This window comes from Mizuhopecten yessoensis, unplaced genomic scaffold, assembly GCF_002113885.1.
Source record: "Mizuhopecten yessoensis strain PY_sf001 unplaced genomic scaffold, ASM211388v2 scaffold6863, whole genome shotgun sequence".
NCBI classification, from domain to species: Eukaryota; Metazoa; Mollusca; class Bivalvia; order Pectinida; family Pectinidae; genus Mizuhopecten; species Mizuhopecten yessoensis.
The window spans coordinates 487,275-510,777 of record NW_018406762.1 but is presented as its reverse complement, the minus strand read 5'-3'; the positions used below and the strand labels follow the sequence as shown (position 1 = coordinate 510,777).

Genomic DNA, 23,503 nt, shown 5'->3' with positions numbered 1-23,503 from the left:
TTTTGGCCAATATTTGTATCACTCACCTGGCTATTTTAGAGTTGAGGTTAAAATCTGCTCAGAAGTGTGGGAGCAAACCCTAGCTAGTTATCCCATTCTTGACATTTGCCAAATTCGATCCAATTTTGGCAAGCAATTTTTAAGAAAGAACATAAAAGTTTGACTTTTTTTTCTGAAGAGAGAGATTAAACTGCGAGAACTTTAAATGTATACATAGTTTATTCTGCCGACCTGTTGGGCACTGTCCGCAGTAGAATGTGCCGGGAACGTTTACACAGGGAACTGGAGGATCAGCCGAGCATACAGCCGGACGGTCACTGTCACACTCGTCCACGTCAGTGTTACAGGCAGGATCAGAGCCGGAGGTTGTCCAGCCATCCTCACAAACACAATGGTACTTCGGCTGTGATTGAAAGAATCGTTTATTCGCAGGATTTACAGGAACAGTGGCAACTGTTCAAAGAAGAAACTGTGTGATCAACTGAAACATTGATCTTGATTTACACAAGTACTTTGGATCTAATTATACCTACAATACAGACTGATATTTAATAGGGCTGCATCGATACATTAACAAACGTATCACGATACGTATCACAATATTGTAGTCACGATACGAGACCTAACCCGATACATATAGCAACAGTAGAAGCAAAGAGAAAACGTATATTACAAATTTTAAATGGCAATATTATAACTTGAAATATACTTTGCCCAAAATGGGCATATGACTTACAAAGTTTCATGAAATTCCCGTATTTTCGACATGCATGCCGAGCTGGAGCCTTTACTCGCCAAAATTGACTTAATTCAGAAACGACAAAATCTGGATTATATTGTAGGTGTATCATGACCTCCCAATTTTTTTTTGTATATCGTACCGTATTCAAAATATCGCAATATATCATCACACGATATATCGTTGCAGCCCTGATATTTAAGCACATTATCTTGCAGAACCCAAAGTGTGAATTTTGATCAATCAGAGCGCAGTATGCTAATTAATCACACACAGACTTTGAAGTACTTTACCATATGTTTACCAAGTTCCATCAAAAACAAATGATACTTAAGCTTTACTTATTTTGCGGAAACGAGAGCGTAGATGGATGGATGCCAAGAGACAAATGAACAGATCGATGGACGCTCCCGATACTTTTATATGTCCCAATTTGTTTTTTAGCAGGTGGCTACGAGGGGTGGGCAATAGTATTGCAATCACCAATATACTGCAATATCTATTTATCAATATGTACTTCAATATGATTCTGAAATGGCAAAATATTGCAATAAAGGATATTTTCAAATAAATATTAGTGTAGGAAGAGTTCTGAAATAATATGACAGAAATATGTTGAAATTGAACTAAAGTTTTCAAAATTAAGCTTCCTTGCATGTTGTAATCTACCACTGAAAATTATTGTGCTGATTGTCATTTATTCTATAAACAACTATTTCAACTGAATTTCTATGAATACGATGTATTGCAGTATATTGCAATCCCTTAAATATTGCAATACTGGGAAAATATCACACAGTTACACTTTCGCCATATGACGGTAAAATCCATATCGCCCGCCTTTATTCATTTCGCCCTTCACTTTTGATAATTATGGTTGATATGAAGTTTTACTCATGAGCGCCACATTGTGGAAGGTGAAAAAGTCGTATACAATTGTATTGCAATGTGAAAAATTATTGCAATATCCAATCCTACCAGGGGGTATAGAAAAGGATCACAAATATACAAGATATAACATATATAATAACATGGCTACAGACTAATGTTTAGAAGCCCAATACTTGTGACCCACAACCTAAATATTTAATCCATGGCTGATATATATCCCACAGTAGTCGGAATAGAAACACGTGGTTCGAAACATTTGTGAGACACTCAGCACACACCTGACCAGGTACTACACGGACTGTGTTGATACATGTACCGTGTCCACACAGTTCCTGAGTGGAGGCTCCCGTGCAGTCAGCGTGTGTCTCTGTACACCGAATACCGTGATAGTTACTGGTACACTGGCACCTGTAAACATACAGTATTAACAATAAAGTGTTAATAATTTGATAAAATAAACGTTGTGAAAACAGAATAATTCCTTGATTATCAAGCTACTACAGACCAAAGATAATGGCTGTTTCCTAGCTAGCTAGGTTATTGAAATGGAGGAAAAATTGTGAAAATCCAGCAGAATATTTACGAGAAGCCATCCCAATAGTTAATAAATATATGTGGCCCCATTCTGACAGCCGTGATCTGTCATGCAGAATGCTTACGAGAAACCACCCCGAAAGTTGACACATGTGGCCCCATTCTGACAGCCGTGATCTGTTCCAGCGTAATACTTACGAGAAGCCGCCCCGATTGTTGACACATGTGGCCCTGTTCTGATAGCCGCGGTCTATTCCAGCATAATACTTACGAGAAGCCGCCCCGATTGTTGACACATGTGGCCCCATTTTGACAGCCGCGATCTGTTCCAGCTTAATACTTACGAGAAGCCGCCCTGATTGTTGACACATGTGGCCCCGTTCTGACAGCCGCGATCTGTTCAAGCGTAATACTTACGAGAAGCCGCCCTGATTGTTGACACATCTGGCCCCGTTCTGACAGCCGCGATCTTTTCCAGCGTAATACTTACGAGAAGCGACCCCGATTGTTGACACATGGGGCCCCGTTCTGACAGCCACGATCTGTTCCAGCAGAATACTTACGAGAAGCCGCCCCGATTGTTGACCCATGTGGCCCCATTTTGACAGCCGCGATCTGTTCACCCGTAATACTTACGAGAAGCCGCCCCCGATTGTTGACACATGTGGCCCCGTTCTGACAGCCGCGATCTTTTCCAGCGTAATACTTACGAGAAGCCACCCCTATTGTTGACACATGGGGCCCCGTTCTGACAGCCACGATCTGTTCCAGCAGAATACTTACGATAATCCGCCCCGATTGTTGACACATGTGGCCCCATTCTGACAGCCGCGATCTGTTCCAGCGTAATACTTACGAGAAGCCGCCCCGATTGTTGACTCATCTGGCCCCGTTCTGACAGCCGCGATCTGTTCCAGCGTAATACTTACGAGAAGCCACCCCGATTGTTGACACATGGGGCCCCGTTCTGACAGCCACGATCTGTTCCAGCAGAATACTTACGAGAAGCCGCCCCGATTGTTGACACATGTGGCCCCGTTCTGACAGCCGCGATCTGTTCCGGCATACTCCGAGCATTCATTGACGTCTTCATCACAATTTTCTCCCTACAATAGCACCACACATTTCTATTATGATCGGGTAAATTTCTGAATTTCTTTTTTTACAGATATATGACAGTGAGGTCACTGTATAGATTTTCATGTTAAAGAGATCAAAATGAGGACAACCCAAGAGAATGTTCGAGTATTTTCTGCTTGAAATAAATACTTTTAAATGGCAACAAAACATTTCTACTAATGAATTTTGAAATTTTATTTATTCAAGAAACTCAACAGGTTTGCATTTATTGTTTTTACGAACTGGACAGTTTTACTTAGCATCTTTTGTTATATTTAAAAAACACAAACAATGGTTTGAACACTTGTGCCCTAAGATTGTCAATCTTAGGGCACAAGTGTTCAAACCAAACGTAACTTCATTTTGCTAATGTAAAGAAACTTGTTTTTTTGTACAGCCTAATAGAGGCAGTGTAAAAGCAACACAAAAACAAATTTTAAATGCATGCACAATGATAAATAAATAACTGTCTCAAAACTTATCCCCAATCTTAAGGATGCTTGGCTATCATCTGACCTCCAAATGTCATTACATATATATCATTTCTGAAACTCCAATACCCGGTTAATGCAGAATGACATGTACAGGCAAACATTTTCACAAGTTTTTGTGGAATTTGAGCGCTCACTGGCTATTTATAGTCAACAGTTAAATATTTGATGAATCTGTCAATCCAGATACTTTCTGATCAAAAAACCTTACTTTCCAAGCAGGCAGACAGCGACAAGAGTAAGCGTTGTATCGGTCAATACAGGTGCCACCATTCCTACATGGATTACTGCTACACTCGTTCTGTGTTAGGAGCTGGAAGTTAAATCAGTACAAAATTTGAAATGACCAATCAACTACTGGGAACATTTAGATATATAGTCACCCTGTCACCAGGGCTACAATAAGTTACAAACTCAGGCCTCACAGTAAATGTTAACGGATATTTTACTTCAATAGGTCAACCATCACATTAGGTAGAAAATGTTTGTAAAATACATAACAGTATACCCTTGTTCCCACATTGATTGAAACAAAGCTAAACATAAAGTATGACGAATGTCAGTGAAATTACAAATAAAGGCCACAGTTTAAAGACTTCAATGCCCAAATAAACCTTTAATTGACCTCCCCCCCCCNATTAATTTCCACGGTCACAAGGACCCCTGAACACATGTGTATATCTATGTATGAGGTATAATAACTTAGGACCTTGGACTTACCATATAAGGCTAGGTTTAGGCCCCTGGGACTTGGTACTAACCATCTAAGGCCAGGTTTAGGCCCCTGGGACTTCGTACTAACCATATAAGGCTCCGTTTAGGCCCCTGGGACTTCATACTAACCATGTAAGGCTTGGTTTAGGCCCCTGGGACTTGGTACTAACCATATAAGGCTAGGTTTAGGCCCCTGGGACTTCGTACTAACCATATAAGGCTCCGTGTAGGCCCCTGGGACTTCATACTAACCATATAAGGCTACGTTTAGGCCCCTGGGACTTCATACTAACCATATAAGGCTAGGTTTAGACTCCTGGGACTTCATACTAACCATGTAAGGCTTGGTTTAGGCCCCTGGGAATTGGTACTAACCATATAAGGCTACGTTTAGGCCCCTGGGACCTGGAACTAACCATGTAAGGCTAGGTTTAGGCCCCTGGGACTTTGTACTAACAATATAAGGCTAGGTTTAAGCTCCTGGAACTTGGTACTAACCATGTAAGGCTAGGTTTAGGCTCCTGGAACTTGGTACTAACCATATTATGGTAGGTTTAGGCCCCTGGGACTTTGTACTAACAATATAAGGCTAGGTTTAGGCTCCTGGAACTTGGTACTAACCATGTAAGGCTAGGTTTAGGCCTTTGGGACTTGGTACTAACCCTGTAAGGCTTAGGTTTAGGCATTTGGGACCTCGTACAAACCATATAAGGCTTAGTTTAGGCCCCTGGGACTAAGTCCCCAGGGGTGGGGCCAGACCTCAGATATTTTCTTGGTAACATGATTTTGTTCATCTCTTAATATGCCCCTAGAAGCAGGGCCGATCCTGGTAGCAGGAGTGTATAAATCTCTTCTTGATTAGCAATTGCATCATATAGTTATTGGGAAGGAATTTCAAACATTTCAATATTTTGAAGGAAAAAGAAGTTTCCAGGAAGCTGAGGGCGTTCCATTCATTTGTACAATATTGGGTCTTAAATCTTAATCCAAAAATGCGCCAGACTAGTTTTAATGAAGATCCACTCAATCGTTCAGGCCTATAATAGTAGAGGATTTTAAATGAAATTTTGATAGGCAGACCACGGATGCTGCATTACAGCAAAATCATTCAAGATCAAAACAAATGAGTCACCACAGGACATTACAAGACCACAGGACATGGCCAGACCACAGGACGTGGTCTTCACAGGACATGGCCAGGTCACAGGACATGGCAAGATCACAGGACATGGCCAGACCACAAGACGTAGTCTACACAGGACATGGCAAGACCACAGGACATGGCCAGGTCACAGGACATGGCCAGACCACAAGATGTAGTCTACACAGGACATGGCCAGACCACAGGACATGACCAGGGGCACAAAGGCCCTCTCAGTCGTTGCTACTGTCTTATTACTAAGCTATGTACTTACCGAACGTAAATTTGTAACTTGAGTCTGCAATGTTCTGACCTGTATCATATAAAACAGAATTAATCTCATTTAGTATATAGAGTAAAATTTGTCTATGAAACCACTTGTCAAACCCCTCCCCTCTCTTATCAGTATCTACCAACAACATGATCATGAGATGTACGGACACGGAAACTGAAACCACTTATCACCCCCCACCCCCCNTATCTACCAACAAAATGACAACTGAATGATTGTTAAATAGAATAAAAAGTCAAACTGTTTTTTTTTTCTTTTCAAAAATGTGAATCAATTACCGGTGTTATGGTATCAACATTATTACGTGCTAAATGTCCCATCAACACCAGAGAGGTTAATAATTAGGGCCTGAATAAATGGTGGAAATAAACATGTTAAAGGAAATGACATCAGACTAGATAAGATGTATATATTGTCTTTTTTACACGATCCAAGTGTGTGTATAACATGGAGATATCTATATAAATACAGTGGCTGTGATCAGGTTAATTTGTACCTTTAATACAGAAGAGTGTAAACCAAAACCATTGTTCTTATTGTTTCATGGAATTGCTGGTAAAGATCGAAGTCTTGACCAAAAAATATCAGTCTAATATCAACATAAGTGCTTAAATACACAGCTGTAGTTTTAAGACAATTTCCTTAGAGTGGACCCATAAATAAAAGAGAAATAAGAATGTAAGTCAAAGGTAAAAACAAATTAACCAAAGACAAATAACAACTTGACAATTCTGTACCAGCTAACAACAACTTGACAATTCTGTACCAGCTAACAACTTGACAATTCTGTACCAGATGACAACAACTTGATCATTCTGTACCAGCTAACAACAACTTGACAATTCTGTACCAGCTAACAACAACTTGACAATTCTGTACCAGCTAATAAACTTGACAATTCTGTACCAGCTAACAACAACTTGACAATTCTGTACCAGCTAACAACAACTTGACCATTATGTACCAGCTAACAACAACTAAACAATTCTGTACCAGATGACAACAACTTGACCATTATGTACCAGATGACAACAAGTTGACCATTCTGTACCAGCTAACAGCAACTTGACAATTCTGTACCAGCTACTAAACTTGACAATTCTGTACCAGATGACAACAACTTGACAATTCTGTACCAGCTAATAACAACTTGATAATTCTGTACCAGCTAACAACAACTTGACAATTATGTACCAGATGACAACAAGTTGACCATTCTGTACCTGCTTACAACAACTTGACCATTCTGTACAAGATGACAACAACTTGGCCATTATGTACCAGATGACAACAACTTGACCATTTTGTACCAGATGACAACAACTTGACCATTTTGTACCAGATGACAACAACTTGACCATTTTGTACCAGATGACAACAACTTGACCATTATGCACCAGATGACAACAACTTGACCATTCTGTACCTGCTTACAACAACTTGACCATTCTGTACAAGATGACAACAACTTGGCCATTATGTACCAGATGACAACAACTTGACCATTTTGTACCAGATGACAACAACTTGACCATCCTGTACCAGCTAACAACAACTTGACCATTATGTACCAGCTTACAACAACTAGACAATTCTGTACCAGATGACAACAACGTGACCATTATGTACCAGATGACAACAAGTGGACCATTCTGTACCAGCTAACAGCAACTTGACAATTCTGTACCAGCTACTAAACTTGACAATTCTGTACCAGATGACAACAACTCGACCATTCTGTACCAGCTAACAACAACTTGACCATTCTGTACCAGATGACAACATCTTGGCCATTATGTACCAGCTAACAACAACTTGACAATTCTGTCCCAGCTAACAACAACTTGATAATTCTGTACGAGATAACAACAACTTGACCATTCTGTACCAGCTAACAACAACTTGACCATTCTGTACCAGCTAACAACAACTTGATAATTCTGTACCAGCTAACAACAACTTGATAATTCTGTACCAGATAACAGCAACTTGACCATTCTGTACCAGCTAACAACAACTTGACAATTCTGTACCAGCTAACAACAACTTGATAATTCTGTACCAGCTAACAACAACTTGATAATTCTGTACCAGATGACAACAACTTGACAATTCTGTACCTGCTAACAACAACTTGACAATTATGTACCAGATGACAACAACTTGACCATTCTGTACCAGATGACAACAACTTGACCATTATGTACCAGATGACAACAACTTGACCATTCTGTACCAGATGACAACATCTTGGCCATTATGTACCAGCTAACAACAACTTGACCATTCTGTACCAGCTAACAACAACTTGACAATTCTGTACCTGCTTACAACAACTTGACCATTCTGTACCAGCTAACAACAACTTGACAATTCTGTACCTGCTGACAACAACTTGACCATTATGTACCAGATGACAACAACTTGACCATTCTGTACCAGATGACAACAACTTGACCATTCTGTACCAGATGACAACAACTTGGCCATTATGTACCAGCTAACAACAACTTGACCATTCTGTACCAGCTAACAACAACTTGACAATTCTGTACCTGCTTACAACAACTTGACCATTCTGTACCAGCTAACAACAACTTGACAATTCTGTACCTGCTTACAACAACTTGACCATTCTGTACCAGATGACAACAACTTGACCATTCTGTACCAGATGACAACAACTTGACCATTATGTACCAGATGACAACAACTTGACCATTATGTACCAGCTAACAACAACTTGACCATTCTGTACCAGCTAACAACAACTTGACAATTCTGTACCTGCTTACAACAACTTGACCATTCTGTACCAGATGACAACAACTTGACCATTCTGTACCAGATGACAACAACTTGACAATTCTGTACCTGCTAACAACAACTTGACAATTATGTACCAGATGAGAACAACTTGACCATTGTGTACCAGCTAACAACCACTTGACAATTCTGTCCCAGCTAACAACAACTTGACCCTTCTGTACCAGATGACAACAACTTGACCATTCTGTACCAGATGACAACATCTTGGCCATTATGTACCAGCTAACAACAACTTGACCATTCTGTACCAGATGACAACAACTTAACAATTCTGTACCTGCTAACAACAACTTGACAATTATGTACCAGATGAGAACAACTTGACCATTCTGTACCAGATGACAACAACTTGGCCATTCTGTACCAGCTAACAACAACTTGACAATTCTGTCCCTGCTTACAACAACTTGACCATTCTGTACCAGCTAACAACACCTTGACAATTCTGTACCTGCTTACAACAACTTGACCATTCTGTACCAGATGACAACATCTTGGCTATTATGTACCAGCTAACAACAACTTGACCATTCTGTCCCAGCTAACAACAACTTGACAATTCTGTCCCTGCTTACAACAACTTGACCATTCTGTACCAGCTAACAACAGCTTGACCATTTTGTACCAGCTTACAACAGCTTGACCATTTTGTACCAATTTACAACAGCTTGACCATTTTGTACCTTGACCATTCTGTACCAGATGACAACAACTTGACCATTCTGTACCTGCTTACAACAACTTGACCATTCTGTACCAGCTAACAACAACTTGACAATACTATAACAGCTAACAACAACTTGACAATTCTGTAACAGCTAACAGCAATTTGACAATTCTGTACCAGCTAACAACAGCTTGACCATTTTGTACCAGCTTACAACAGCTTGACAATTTTGTACCAGCTAACAACAACTTGACAATTCTGTAAAAGCTAACAACAATTTGACAATTCTGTACCAGCTAACAACGGCTTGACAATTCTGTACCAGCTAACAACAACTTGATAATTCTGTACCAGATAACAGCAACTTGACCATTCTGTACCAGCTAACAACAACTTGCCAAAACTGTAACAGCTAACAACAACTTGACAATTCTGTACCAGCTAATAAACTTGACAATTCTGTACCAGCTAACAACAACTTGCCCATTTTGTACCAGCTAACAACAGCTTGACCATTTTGTACCAGCTTACAACAGCTTGACCATTTTGTACCAATTTACAACAGCTTGACCATTTTGTACCAGCTAACAACAGCTTGACCATTTTGTACCAGCTTACAACAGCTTGACAATTTTGTACCAGCTAACAACAACTTGACCATTTTGTACCAGCTTACAACAGCTTGACCATTTTGTACCAATTTACAACAGCTTGACCATTTTGTACCTTGACCATTCTGTACCAGATGACAACAACTTGGCCATTATGTACCAGATGACAACAACTTGACAATTCTGTACCAGCTAACAACAGCTTGACCATTTTGTACCAGCTTACAACAGCTTGACCATTTTGTACCAATTTACAACAGCTTGACCATTTTGTACCAGCTAACAACAACTTGACCATTTTGTACCAGCTAACAACAGCTCGACCATTTTGTACCAGCTTACAACAGCTTGACCATTTTGTACCCGCTAACAACAACTTGACCATTTTGTACCAGCTTACAACAGCTTGACAATTTTGTACCAGCTAACAACAACTTGACAATTCTGTAAAAGCTAACAACAATTTGACAATTCTGTACCAGCTAACAACAGCTTGACCATTTTGTACCAGCTTACAACAGCTTGACAATTTTGTACCAGCTAACAACAACTTGACAATTCTGTACCAGATGACAACAACTTGACAATTCTGTACCTGCTTACAACAACTTGACCATTCTGTACCAGATGACAACAACTTAACAATTCTGTACCTGCTAACAACAACTTGACAATTCTGTACCAGATGACAACAACTTGACCGTTATGTACCAGATGACAACAACTTGACCATTCTGAACCAGATGACAACAACTTGGCCATTATGTACCAGATGACAACAACTTGACAATTCTGTACCTGCTTACAACAACTTGACCATTCTGTACCAGCTAACAACAGCTTGACCATTTTGTACCAGCTTACAACAGCTTGACAATTTTGTACCAGCTAACAACAACTTGACAATTCTGTAACAGCTAACAACAATTTGACAATTCTGTACCAGCTAACAACAGCTTGACAATTCTGTACCAGCTAACAACAACTTGACAATTCTGTAAAAGCTAACAACAATTTGACAATTCTGTACCAGCTAACAACAGCTTGACCATTTTGTACCAGCTTGCAACAGCTTGACCATTTTTTACCAACTTACAACAGTTTGACCATTTAGTACCAGCTAACAACAACTTGACCATTTTGTACCAGCTTACAACAGCTTGACCATTTTGTCCCAATTTACAACAGCTTGACCATTTTGTACCAGCTAACAACAACTTGACAATTCTGTAACAGCTAACAACAACTTGAAAATTCTGTAACAGCTAACAACAACTTGACAATTCTCTACCAGCTAACAACAACTTGACAATTCTGTAACAGCTAACAACAACTTCACATTTCTCTTACAGCTAACAACAATTTGACAATTCTCTACCAGCTAACAACAGCTTGACAATTCTGTACCAGCTAACAACAACTTGATAATTCTGTACCAGCTAACAACAACTTGATAATTCTGTACCAGATAACAGCAACTTGACCATTCTGTACCAGCTAACAACAACTTGACAATTATGTACCAGATGACAACAACTTGACCATTCTGTCCCAGCTAACAACAACTTGACAATACTGTACCTGCTAACAACAACTTGACCATTCTGTACCAGCTTACAACAGCTTGACAATTTTGTACCAGCTAACAACAACGTGACCATTTTGTACCAGCCTACAACAGCTTGACCATCTTATACCAGCTAACAACAACTTGACCATTTTTTACCAGATGACAACAGCTAACAACAACTAAACAATTCTGTACCAGATGACAACAACTTGACCATTATTTACCAGATGACAACAACTTGACCATTCTGTACCAGATGACAACAACTTGACCATTCTGTACCAGCTAACAACAACTTGACAATTCTGTAACAGCTAACAACAACTTCACATTTCTCTTACAGCTAACAACAATTTGACAATTCTCTACCAGCTAACAACAGCTTGACAATTCTGTACCAGCTAACAACAACTTGATAATTCTGTACCAGATAACAGCAACTTGACCATTCTGTACCAGCTAACAACAGCTAGACCATTTTGTACCAGATAACAACAACTTGACCATTCTGTACCAGCTAACAACTTGACCATTCTGTACCTAACAACAACTTGACCATTTTGTACCAGCCTACAACAGCTTGACCATCTTGTACCAGCTAACAACAACTTGACCATTTTTTACCAGATGACAACAGCTAACAACAACTAAACAATTCTGTACCAGATGACAACAACTTGACCATTATGTACCAGATGACAACAACTTGGCCATTCTGTACCAGCTAACAACAACTTGACAATTATGTACCAGATGACAACAACTTGACAATTATGTACCAGATGACAACAATTTGACCATTATGTACCAGATGACAACAACTTGGCCATTCTGTACCAGCTAACAACAACTTGACAATACTGTAACAGCTAACAACAACTTGAAAATTCTGTAACAGCTAACAACAACTTGACAATTCTGTAACAGCTAACAACAACTTGAAAATTCTGTAACAGCTAACAACAACTTGACAATTCTCTAACAGCTAACAACAATTTGACAATTCTCTACCAGCTAACAACAGCTTGACAATTCTGTACCAGCTAACAGCTAACAACAACTTGACAATTCTGTAACAGCTAACAACAACTTGACAATTCTGTACCAGCTAACAACAACTTGACCATTATGTACCTGCTAACAACAACTTGGCCATTATGTACCAGCTAACAACAACTTGACAATTCTGTACCAGCTAACAACAACTTGACCATTTTGTACCAGCTTACAACAGCTTGACCATTTTGTACCAACTTACAACAGTTTGACCATTTTGTACCAGCTAACAACAACTTGACCATTTTGTACCAGATTACAACAGCTTGACAATTTTGTACCAGCTAACAACAACTTGACCATTTTGTCCCAGCCTACAACAGCTTGACCATCTTGTACCAGCTAACAACAACTTGACCATTTTTTACCAGATGACAACAGCTTGACCATTCTGTACCTGCTAACAACAACTTGACCATTCTGTACCAGCTAACAACTTGACTGTTCTGTACCTGCTAACAACAACTTGACAATTCTGTACCTCCTAACAACAACTTGACAATTCTCTACCAGCTAACAACAACTTGACGATTCTGTACCTCCTACCAACAAATTGACAATTCTCTACCAACTAACAACAACTTGAAAATTCTGTACCAGCTAACACCAACTTGACCATTCTTTACCAGCTAACAACTGGACCATTCTGTACCAGCTAACAACAACTTGACCATTCTGTACCAGCTAACAACAGCTTGACCATTTTGTACCAGATAACAACAACTTGACCATTCTGTACCAGCTAACAACTTGACCATTCTGTACCAGCTAACAACTTGACCATTCTGTACCTGCTAACAACAACTTGACAATTCTGTACCTGCTAACAACAACTTGACAATTCTGTACCAGATGACAACAACTTGACCCTTCTGTACAAGATGACAACAACTTGACAACTCTGTACCAACTTACAACAAGACAAAAAAAATCATTCATTTCCATATTTGTCATAAGAAGTAAACTTGGACTATTTAAAATTGATCCATTATCTTTAAAGAATTACAAAAAGTAAAGGAAGAAATGTTCTCTTATTTTGACACACCCATACATGCAGTATTATACATCTAAATCAAAACTACAATTTGAAACTGTATAACAAACATTACCCGTCGATTAATCCTCCATCTCGTTCTGTCGTTACGGCTTGTTCTTACCTATAAACACGAACCAAAACTGTTACCAACTATTATACAAGCCAGCAGTGACATGCAGATCGTGCTGCAAAACCTCAGAACAGACTGTAAATACCGATATTCTCAGCGAAACACATGCCATGGGAATACCATTGTGAGAAATGCTTTTTACAACTTTATGCTTGGTGGAAACTTGCCCTGAATACAAAAAGTTTTACACACGTCCCAAGAATGTGAAACACGAAATCATGCCATGTGAAACACGAAACCAAGAATGTGAAACACGAAATCATGCCATGTGAAACACGAAACCAAGAATGTGAAACACGAAATCATGCCATGTGAAACTCGAAACCAAGAATGTGAAACACGAAACCAAGAATGTGAAACACGAAATCATGCCATGTGAAACACGAAACCAAGAATGTGAAACACGAAATCATGCCATGTGAAACACGAAATCATGCCATGTGAAACTTGTAACCAAGAATGTGAAACATGAAATCATGCCATGTGAAACTCGTAACCAAGAATGTAAAACATGAAATCATGCCATGTGAAAATTTCTTCAAAATGTACATTTTTAAAATAAAAATCAAATCTGTATCCTCATGAGTAAACGCACTGCCAAAGGAAAATGTCTACATTCTCAGGACAAAGTAGGATAAACAACCAAAACTTGGTTCCAAACAATATATATTGTGCTAATAGGAAGTTGAGAAAAGTGCAAAAAACAAGCAAATCATCGAATGAAAATAAAATAGACAGCAACAGACATTGAATCATCTGAGTGAGTATAACCCTTGTGTCAAGGTTAGACAATGCTGCTTAAATGAGTTGTCTCCCTTTGTATCATAGCCAGTCAGTACTGTTACAGAGAATTTGATGATCTACTCTAGTTTTAAAGGTCTAACTGTTGCAATATCAAAGTGATTTCCAACCTCCTTTCTGCTTTGTTTTTCCGGTTTATACCATGCTACTATATGTGAAGTGAGTTACTTCCCCTTGTATCGAGGTCAGACACTGCTGTTAAAGTATAATGAATTACCTCTTCTTATGTCAGGTTCATACAGTGTGGCTGTTGGGAAGTGAGTTATCTCCCCTGTCTTTAGGTTTGACACTGTTATGATAATTGCGTTACCTCCCCTTGTCTCTAGGTTTGACAGTGTTCTAATAATGGAGTTACCTCCCTTGTCTCTAGGTTTGACAGTGTTCTAATAATGGAGTTACCTCTTCTTGTGTTTAGTCGTCAACGTAAATATAGCTACCTCAAGGTCAGGCAGTGTTGTTACAGTGAAGTCAGTAACCTTGCCCTTGTCAGGTTCAGACAGTAAAGGGAGTTATCTCCCCTTAAACCATGATCAAGTAAATGCAGTTAAGCGTCCATAAATACAATTTCAAATTATTGAATTCCTCAATGAGAATTATAATTAAGATTTGATTATTATCAAAACACTGAAAATTACAATTGATCAATTAAAGTGATAAAGTTTTCTCCAGGTACTCTGGTTTCCTCCCACAATAAGATCCGCCGCACACTATCATCCGGGCCAACACAAGTGATTGATATAAGTTGTAAAAAGTTGTTTCATAAAGTTTATAAAAAATCAAAAAGGAAAACAATTACCTGCAAATTGAAATGTCTCGGTCATTTTAACCCCTAAACATACAATTTACAGTGTGAAAATACATGCAGGTAAACATATTTTACTAATTTCTTTAAATCTAATATTAAAATTGCATTGTGTTCCATCCCTAACCAAAACGATTTGGTATTATGCAGTATATAAAAAATCTCAAAGACATTTGAAGTTCACATTTGTTAGTCAAAGTCTCCACGTTTTGAATTTCCCCCGATGGTCCTTCAAAGTAAGAAACATCAGGTGTTGGACTTTAGAACTCAGTAACAGTGAAGTAAGTGACCTACCCTGGTGTCAAGGTCAGACAGTTTGACTTTAGTACTGGTTACTGTGAAGTAAGTGACATACCCTGGTGTAAAGGTCAGACAGTTTGACTTCAGTACTGGTTACTGTGAAGTAAGTGACCTACCCTGGTGTCAAGGTCAGACAGTTTGACTTTAGTACTGGTTACTGTGAAGTAAGTGACCTACCCTGGTGCCAAGGTCAGACAGTTTAACTTTAGTACTGGTTACTGTGAAGTAAGTGACCTACCCTGGTGTCAAGGTCAGACAGTTTGACTTTAGTACTGGTTACAGTAAAGTAAGTGACCTACCCTTGTGTCAAGGTCAGACAAAACATTTTCATTACTGGTTGCCTCGGTGACTTCAGCTCGTAGATTCTCCACCTAAACATGAACCAGAAAACATGCAGAATACATACATAATAAAACAGGTTACATGTGCAGTGAAGTGGACACATTAGCACACTGTGAGGTCCAGCATTCAGATACATTAGTGTGGTGCGGGTATAGCAATATCATGCTACACATGTAATGAGAACATAACTGTTCTTACAGAAGACTTCAATACATCTTATTGCATATTTGAAAATAAAATTAGTAAAATCAACAGTTTTCCTTTTTAAATGTTTCTTAATTATAAATATTTCTTAAAGTAATACTTGGCATGCTATATAGCTGTAAACATGTACAGAAAAAAGAAGTTTGAAATAGTTGTCAATATTTTTGACTACGCTTTTTTTTTTGCAATGGAACGAAAGCCTAAACAATTAAAATGATTGCAGACTTATTACATAATATCTCACAGTTAAGCTTTACTGTTTATGGTTCTGTGGTAAATCAGGAAATTGTCAATATCAATGCTGTGTAATGTATAGTATATCACAAAGACAGTAAATCAACTCATTCACCCCTGAAATTTCATAATGAACTATTCCATGAGTTAACAGGCAACATTTCAATAATAAGGTACAAAATTTTACCACATTATATCGCACTTTGGGATATTTTGGAGTCGCTTAAATTTGGCATTTTATTTTGGCTCAAATAGGATGGTTAAATTTTGGAGTCTCAAATTTTGGCGTTTGACGATCCCATGTGCTAAACTTTGGTGCTTTGTGATGCCTATCGTTGAAGGCATGCGCTCCATCAGTCTATTGTGTTACAATAGTTGTGCAGTTAAATGACTGCTCATTCATATATAGCCTTCGTTACAACGTATTCACTAAAACACGTCAGAATTGTACAATTTGTTTTCATCTTACGTAAACATCCAACCAACTGTACTACTCTTCGTCTGGCTGCCGAACAGGAGGACATGTGTCCACTTACAGCTGTACTTATACATTTACATCTGCATGGCATTGTCTCTTTAGATGGGACTTTAAATGACATGCACCACGAGACACAATTCTTAGCCAATCAGCACGTGACCACACGCTGTTCCAGTTATTGAGCGAATTTGTACAGACTGACGATAAGGCAGGAATTTTAAATTTTAAATATAATTTGTAGGTAAGTTAAAAAAACAAGAAAGGCGGAAAAACGTAATAATGCATTATGTTTTGTTTGCTTGAAAAGGTGTGTCATTCAATTAGATCATAAATGCCATACAAAAAAAAATCAATGCTTAAATGTACCGTATAGCGATGTGACTTTCACCTGTACATGTATACATGTGACATAACTAATACAACGAAGGATATAACAAAAATTCCACAGGAGTTGATGTGTTGTCGCCTGCTCAGCGTTTTTAGTGAGAAAAGGTTTTTGGCTTGAGTTATCACATAAACAAGCAAAAATTCACAGCAAAAACGATGAACAGCGTTGCTATGTCAAGCGTGATATGCCAAAACATGGAAAGTTGAAACTCCACAGAAAAACCTGTAATATATGTTAAACATTATTGCTTCTAGCATTAATTACCATACAAATTTTGAAAGGAATTGATTAAAAGATTAACAGTTCTTGCATTAAATTTACTACACAATGGTCTTATTTGGCAATAAAAGGGGCATAACTCCACCAAAAACGCATGTAAACTTCTGAAATGCAAAACCCCTGAGCTATATTGGTATGCAATATGTGTATCAAGTGTGAGTTCAATCAACCCAAGGGAACTGAGGTTATCACATGGAAACCTTGTTTCGGACGACGCCGACAAAGTAATACCTATATGTTGCCTCGCGTTGCAGGCGACATAAAAACACTGAAAGGTTATGACACTTTCAGTAGTGAAGTGTTACTTATGAAGTGTGTTATTCCTGCCCAAAAAACAAATGATTTCAACTTCTGCTAACATGAAAAGCACAGAAGTTTGTAATTTATGCATAATAAATGATACGGAAGACGGTATGACGATATCTGGAGGTTGCAACAATATATAGTTCGGCATCGTGAAATTTAGGTGCGTTTAATTTTGGTTCATTCACTCCAAGTGCCAAAAAAACTAAAACATCTTCCGAAATATCCCAAAGTACGGTATTTCTCTTATCATCGACTATAACCTGATAGAATAGTGTATCCATTAGATTACCGTATTCGACCTTATCATGGACTATAACCTGATAGAATAGTGTATCCATTAGATTACCGTATTCGACCTTATAAAGAGCCACACTCCCACCTTTTGTCTTGGTAGGGGATGGATGCACTTAATTAAAAACAGATTTTTTTTACTGTACTGATCTGCCAATATGATCTTCAGTCTTTTGAGAAAAAGCTTTGTCCCTACGCAATAAAAGCGTGACTGCCAGTGGTCTAGCATCATTTTCTGATTCAAGATTAGACCAATTGTCTTCTTAAAAATTATTTGATTCATCATTTGAAAGACTGCACAAATATTTCAAGTCCAACTGATCCAAAACACTAACATTTCCATTATCGCTAATTGAAAATCTGACATGTTGATATTGTTTCCATTATTCAAGAAGATTATCATGTCATTTCTTATTCTATTTTCTGTCACTAACCTCACTAAATTGACTTTGAACACTTTCATCACCGCTTAAGTTAATATTGTCCACCATTGTTTTTCAGTGGGTCATGAAGAAATCAAAATATTGCCATTTTTCACCAAAGCACGACCAGTTAGCATCAATTTTGAATAGGTTTTTTTTCCTGCTACAAAATCACGCAGATGCATGATTCTGTAGCGACAGCCTGGCAACAGTAAACAAGTATGGGTGGCCAGTTTTGGCTGGTTTAACACACAGCCAGTTTTGGCTGGTTAAACACACAGCCAGTTTTGGGCAGTTTTAGCATCAATGCATTAATAAGTGCAGCCCTTTTGTTAGTGCATGGTGCTCTTAGTGGGTCGAATACAGTACATACATAGCATGTGGTATTACAACAATCATTACATAGTAAACTTACACTCTGCCCGAAGAGACTATCTAAGTACAACACTCAAGTAGATATTACTTACACTCGGGCAGTGATTGCTTACACTCGGGCAGTGATTACTTACACTCGGGCAGTGATTACCTACACTTAGGGGGTGATTACGTACACTTCGGCAGTGATTACTTACCCTCGGGCAGTGATTACGTACACATGGGCAGTGATTACGTACACTCGGGAAGTGATTACCTACACTTAGGGGGTGATCACGTACACTTCGGCAGTGATTATGTACACTTGGGCAGTGATTACTTACACTCGGGCAGTGATTACGTACACATGGGCAGTGATTACGGACACTTAGGGGGTGATTACGTACACTTCGGCAGAGATTAAGTACACTTGGGCAGTGATTACTTACACTCGGGCAGTGATTAGGTACACTAGGGCAGTGATTACTTACACTCGGGCAGTGATTAGGTACACTAGGGCAGTGATTACTTACACTCGGGCAGGGATTACGTACACTTGGGCAGTGATTACTTACACTCGGGCAGTGATTAGGTACACTAGGGCAGTGATTACTTACACTCGGGCAGTGATTAGGTACACTAGGGCAGTGATTACTTACACTCGGGCAGGGATTACGTACACTTGGGCAGTGATTACGTACACTTAGGGAGTGATTACGTACACTTCGGCAGTGATTCCGTACACTTGGGCAGTGATTACTTACACTCGGGCAGTGATTAGGTACACTAGGGCAGTGATTACTTACACTCGGGCAGTGATTACGTACACTTGGGCAGTGATTACTTACACTCCGCTCTAGGGCGGACACTCGAGTCGTGAGGGTAGTCAGTGAGGATGGTATATTCTGTAGTCCAGTCATCTGTTGTTCAATGGTTGCCAATCGAGTCACAAGATTCTATAAAACATAATACATAAAATGCAGGTGATAAAAATACAAAACAGCTGTCATTTGTCATAACATTTAACACATCATAAACTAAATGAAATTCATATATAGTTATGTTTCTTTTTTATCAGCTTATTTATAAGTTACAGATAAAAAAATATTAAAAAATATATTTTTATTTTCGTAAATCAAAATCTACATATTTTCAAGTTAATTATTTCTATTGACCACTTGACAATAACAGTACTAATTATAACCATAATTGAAATACATCAGCCTATTGAAGCAAAAGATTTTCAATCATGATACATCAAATTAGTTCACATATTTGTTATTAAACCTATAGCAATCCCTATTTTGCTGAGTCTGCCGATCAGTTAAATGTTTAGGATCATGATACAGAGAATTCTTTGTGAAACCCAAAGAACAGCTACAAGTATTATCTCATTCAACCCTGACATTTCATAATGCACTATTCCAACCTTTTGAATTGGAAGAGTTCAAATGCGTTTTTAGGGGTGAATTAGGCAATATTTCTAAATCTGTCAATCAGAGCAATATTTGTGATCCTGATTCCAGCAACTGTATGGATGATTGTCAGGGAAACCTTACAGCGGTCTCCAGCATATTGAGTCTGTTGGCCAGGCTGATAAGCTGAGTCTGAACTCCCCCTGTCGGCTGCAGGTTGTTCAATCGTTCTTCCACGCTCGTCAAACGACCCTCAATGTTGGACGGAATCTATGCGAGACAAAAGAATACATGTATAACCATGAAACCCGAGACAATTTCACGTCGCTTGGAAATTTAAAATGCTTTGAAAGAAAATTTTGTATTCAAGCTTTGAATCTAATACATAAAAGTTTTATGATAAAGTGTTGACGTTTGAAAACCAGAAATGATTTATTTTTTCATGGTAATTAGTGATTAAGATGGTTGGTATAATAATATGATGATAATAATTTGAGGTTCTTATATACCACTTTATCACAACCTAGTTTGTAGGTCGTCTCAAAGCAGTTCTCAAATCATTATCCTTGCATGGTTATAGGGCTTTTGCAACTAGCCAATGTCTTTCTCAACTCCCTGGGGAGCATACAGCCGGTGCTGCTATTTGGGCGCTCACAGCTAGCATGCAAAAATTCCAGCACTGACCAACCACATACTCATTTACAGCTGAGCAGACTGGAACAAGCGGAGAAAAGTATCTTGCTCAAAGCTACAACACAGTGCCGTGCCGTGACTCGAACCCGCAACCCTTCTGTCACGAGCCTGGCGTCCATCCACTAGACTACTGTGCCTCCATTAGACCGTGCTTTGTATCAATTCGTCTTAAAGATTATACATAATAGCAAAATTGCATCGTAAAATAAATGTATTCCATAACATTAAGGCATTTAACTATTAATACACGGAATATATAGGATTAACAGATTAAATACATACCTCAGTTGGGAAGGCCTTGAGTTCATCAATAGCTTGTTTATTGCTTTTGACCTACAAATTAAAGACAAAAATTAACAATACATATGTAAATATTTCTTTTTCATTTCACATACTGTTAAGCAGTATTTTTTTGGCAGTTTTGATCTCAAAACTGCAAGTTAACAATTAAAATGTGGTGACCTGCTATTAACACTGATATACACTGTACATGTCTTTTTCATTTAAGGCAAAATAAGGTAAAACATATTGGTTCATCTCCATCATTGCCTGATGTCGCTGCCTACACTATCTAACTGTCACGACTAAACGGAGGTGTCAACATGTACACTTTCATTCAGCGGGATCTAGAGCCCATCACATACTATATACACTGACATTAGCCAGCTGTATGAGATACCTAAAGGTTCAACAAGCCCCCTAAAAGATGTAATAATCACCCTAAATTTCAACCCCATGGCAAGCCATATTCAAATACCCTTATCAAAAATTGGAATATAGATATGTAATTTAAATATATTGAACTTGTACCTGAGCTATTAAAAAGGTACATAACCCGGTTAACGAAGTCATAAATACGGCATTATAAGGCTGATGTAATGATAAAAGTTGCTCACCAGATTTATAACATGTCAATCTCTTAAGCGATCCAACTGAATGTTACGAAATGACATGTTATTTGAAGATCATTTATATATACCTAGGTCATGCGGGGCTTTATTTCTCCTTAACTATGTGTGGAGAGGCATACCGGCCTCACAAGAAGATGACTGTTGCTGTGGGAAAGTACAAAAAGCATAGTAAAACGTCCGCGTAACCGGTATATATGTGTACAACCATAGACCTTTGACTATAAACACTACTCAAACTTCATATAAAATGTCCTTTCTTAAAATCCAATGTTTTTATAAAAGAGCTAGACTTGTTATAAACAATATCGTACTTTTCAGCTTCGATGTTTATAACCTGTCTAGCGCATTCATATACATGTAATCGCAGAATGTTATCAAATGGCACATCATCTAAAGTTCATATATCGCTCAAGATTACTTAGCCTTTGTTTTCTTATTTATAATTTTCTAAAATGTATTACCAGGAGAGTTTACTATGATTTAGGTCGGCATGACGTAGGTTTGGGGCAAACTTTTAATTATGAGTAATTTCTCAGCACTCAGTTGTGTCGCAAAAGGGATTGACATGTTATAAGTCCAGGGAGCTATTTTTATGAAGACATCATGCAGCCTTAATGCCTTATTTTTGACTACGCTAACATGGCTATGTATTTTTTGTATAGCCAATTGCAATATAGAAGTTCAATGTATACAATTAAAAAACATCTATAAGTTCCAATTTTTAATGGAGGTCTTTGAACATGACTTAACAGGGGGTTGACATTTTAGGCGACTACAGCATCTTTTAGGGGGCTTGTTGAATCTTAATGAGCAACGGTCAATACACGAGACAACAAACATATCATGCGTTTTACCACATCCGTTATAACACTAGAAGCTACTAATTTCAGATGTGGCATTAATTGAAAAATTAGTAAAACAGATTTCAATTTGTGATCAGATAGCTATAACTTAAGTTTCAAACGTCTCAAGATTAATGTCTGGAAACTGATATATTTACATTTGCATGGCATTGTCACTATCAGGTCCAGTACACTCTGCCGATTGAGCAATATAGCTGTAAAGACCTATAATAGCTCTATTGACCTATCTGAAATAGGTCTTTGGAGCTATTTTCAAGTGATTTTCTTTTTTAAGGAAAACGAAACAAAGTCGCTTTTAAAAGAAGACTGTATCATTAGGTTGATAACAAAAGACATTAAATATAAGGATTCTTTAAAAAAAATAATGATGTAAAAAAATCGGAAATTTTACATTTATGAAAAATGAAAATAAACATCTAACTGTATGCTTTTTGTAGTCAACATTACCATAAACCTTATTGTTTTATGCAGGGTTTTTTTAATTTAATGAAAATTGAAATCTTAGAAAATATAGCTCAATACAGCTATAATTTATAGGTGTATATAGCTATATAGGTCTTTATAGCTATATAGCTCAATCGGCAGAGTGTACTGGACCTG

At 38.2% G+C, this 23,503-nt stretch overlaps 1 protein-coding gene across 1 annotated transcript in view; it reads right to left on the bottom strand.

Moving 5' to 3' along the window:
* The window catches only part of LOC110452772 (cubilin-like), a 168,506-nt gene that overhangs the window by 136,515 nt on the left and 8,488 nt on the right, over positions 1-23,503 (bottom strand). Inside the window, exons 3-11 of the mRNA XM_021501449.1 lie at positions 21,412-21,462; positions 20,581-20,706; positions 19,870-19,977; positions 13,764-13,811; positions 5,904-5,942; positions 3,986-4,087; positions 3,167-3,270; positions 1,909-2,038; positions 232-403 (exon numbers count right to left, since the gene is read on the bottom strand). Of these exons, the coding sequence (XP_021357124.1) occupies positions 232-403; positions 1,909-2,038; positions 3,167-3,270; positions 3,986-4,087; positions 5,904-5,942; positions 13,764-13,811; positions 19,870-19,977; positions 20,581-20,706; positions 21,412-21,462 (880 nt within the window). The remainder of the gene's footprint in view (positions 1-231; positions 404-1,908; positions 2,039-3,166; positions 3,271-3,985; positions 4,088-5,903; positions 5,943-13,763; positions 13,812-19,869; positions 19,978-20,580; positions 20,707-21,411; positions 21,463-23,503) is intronic.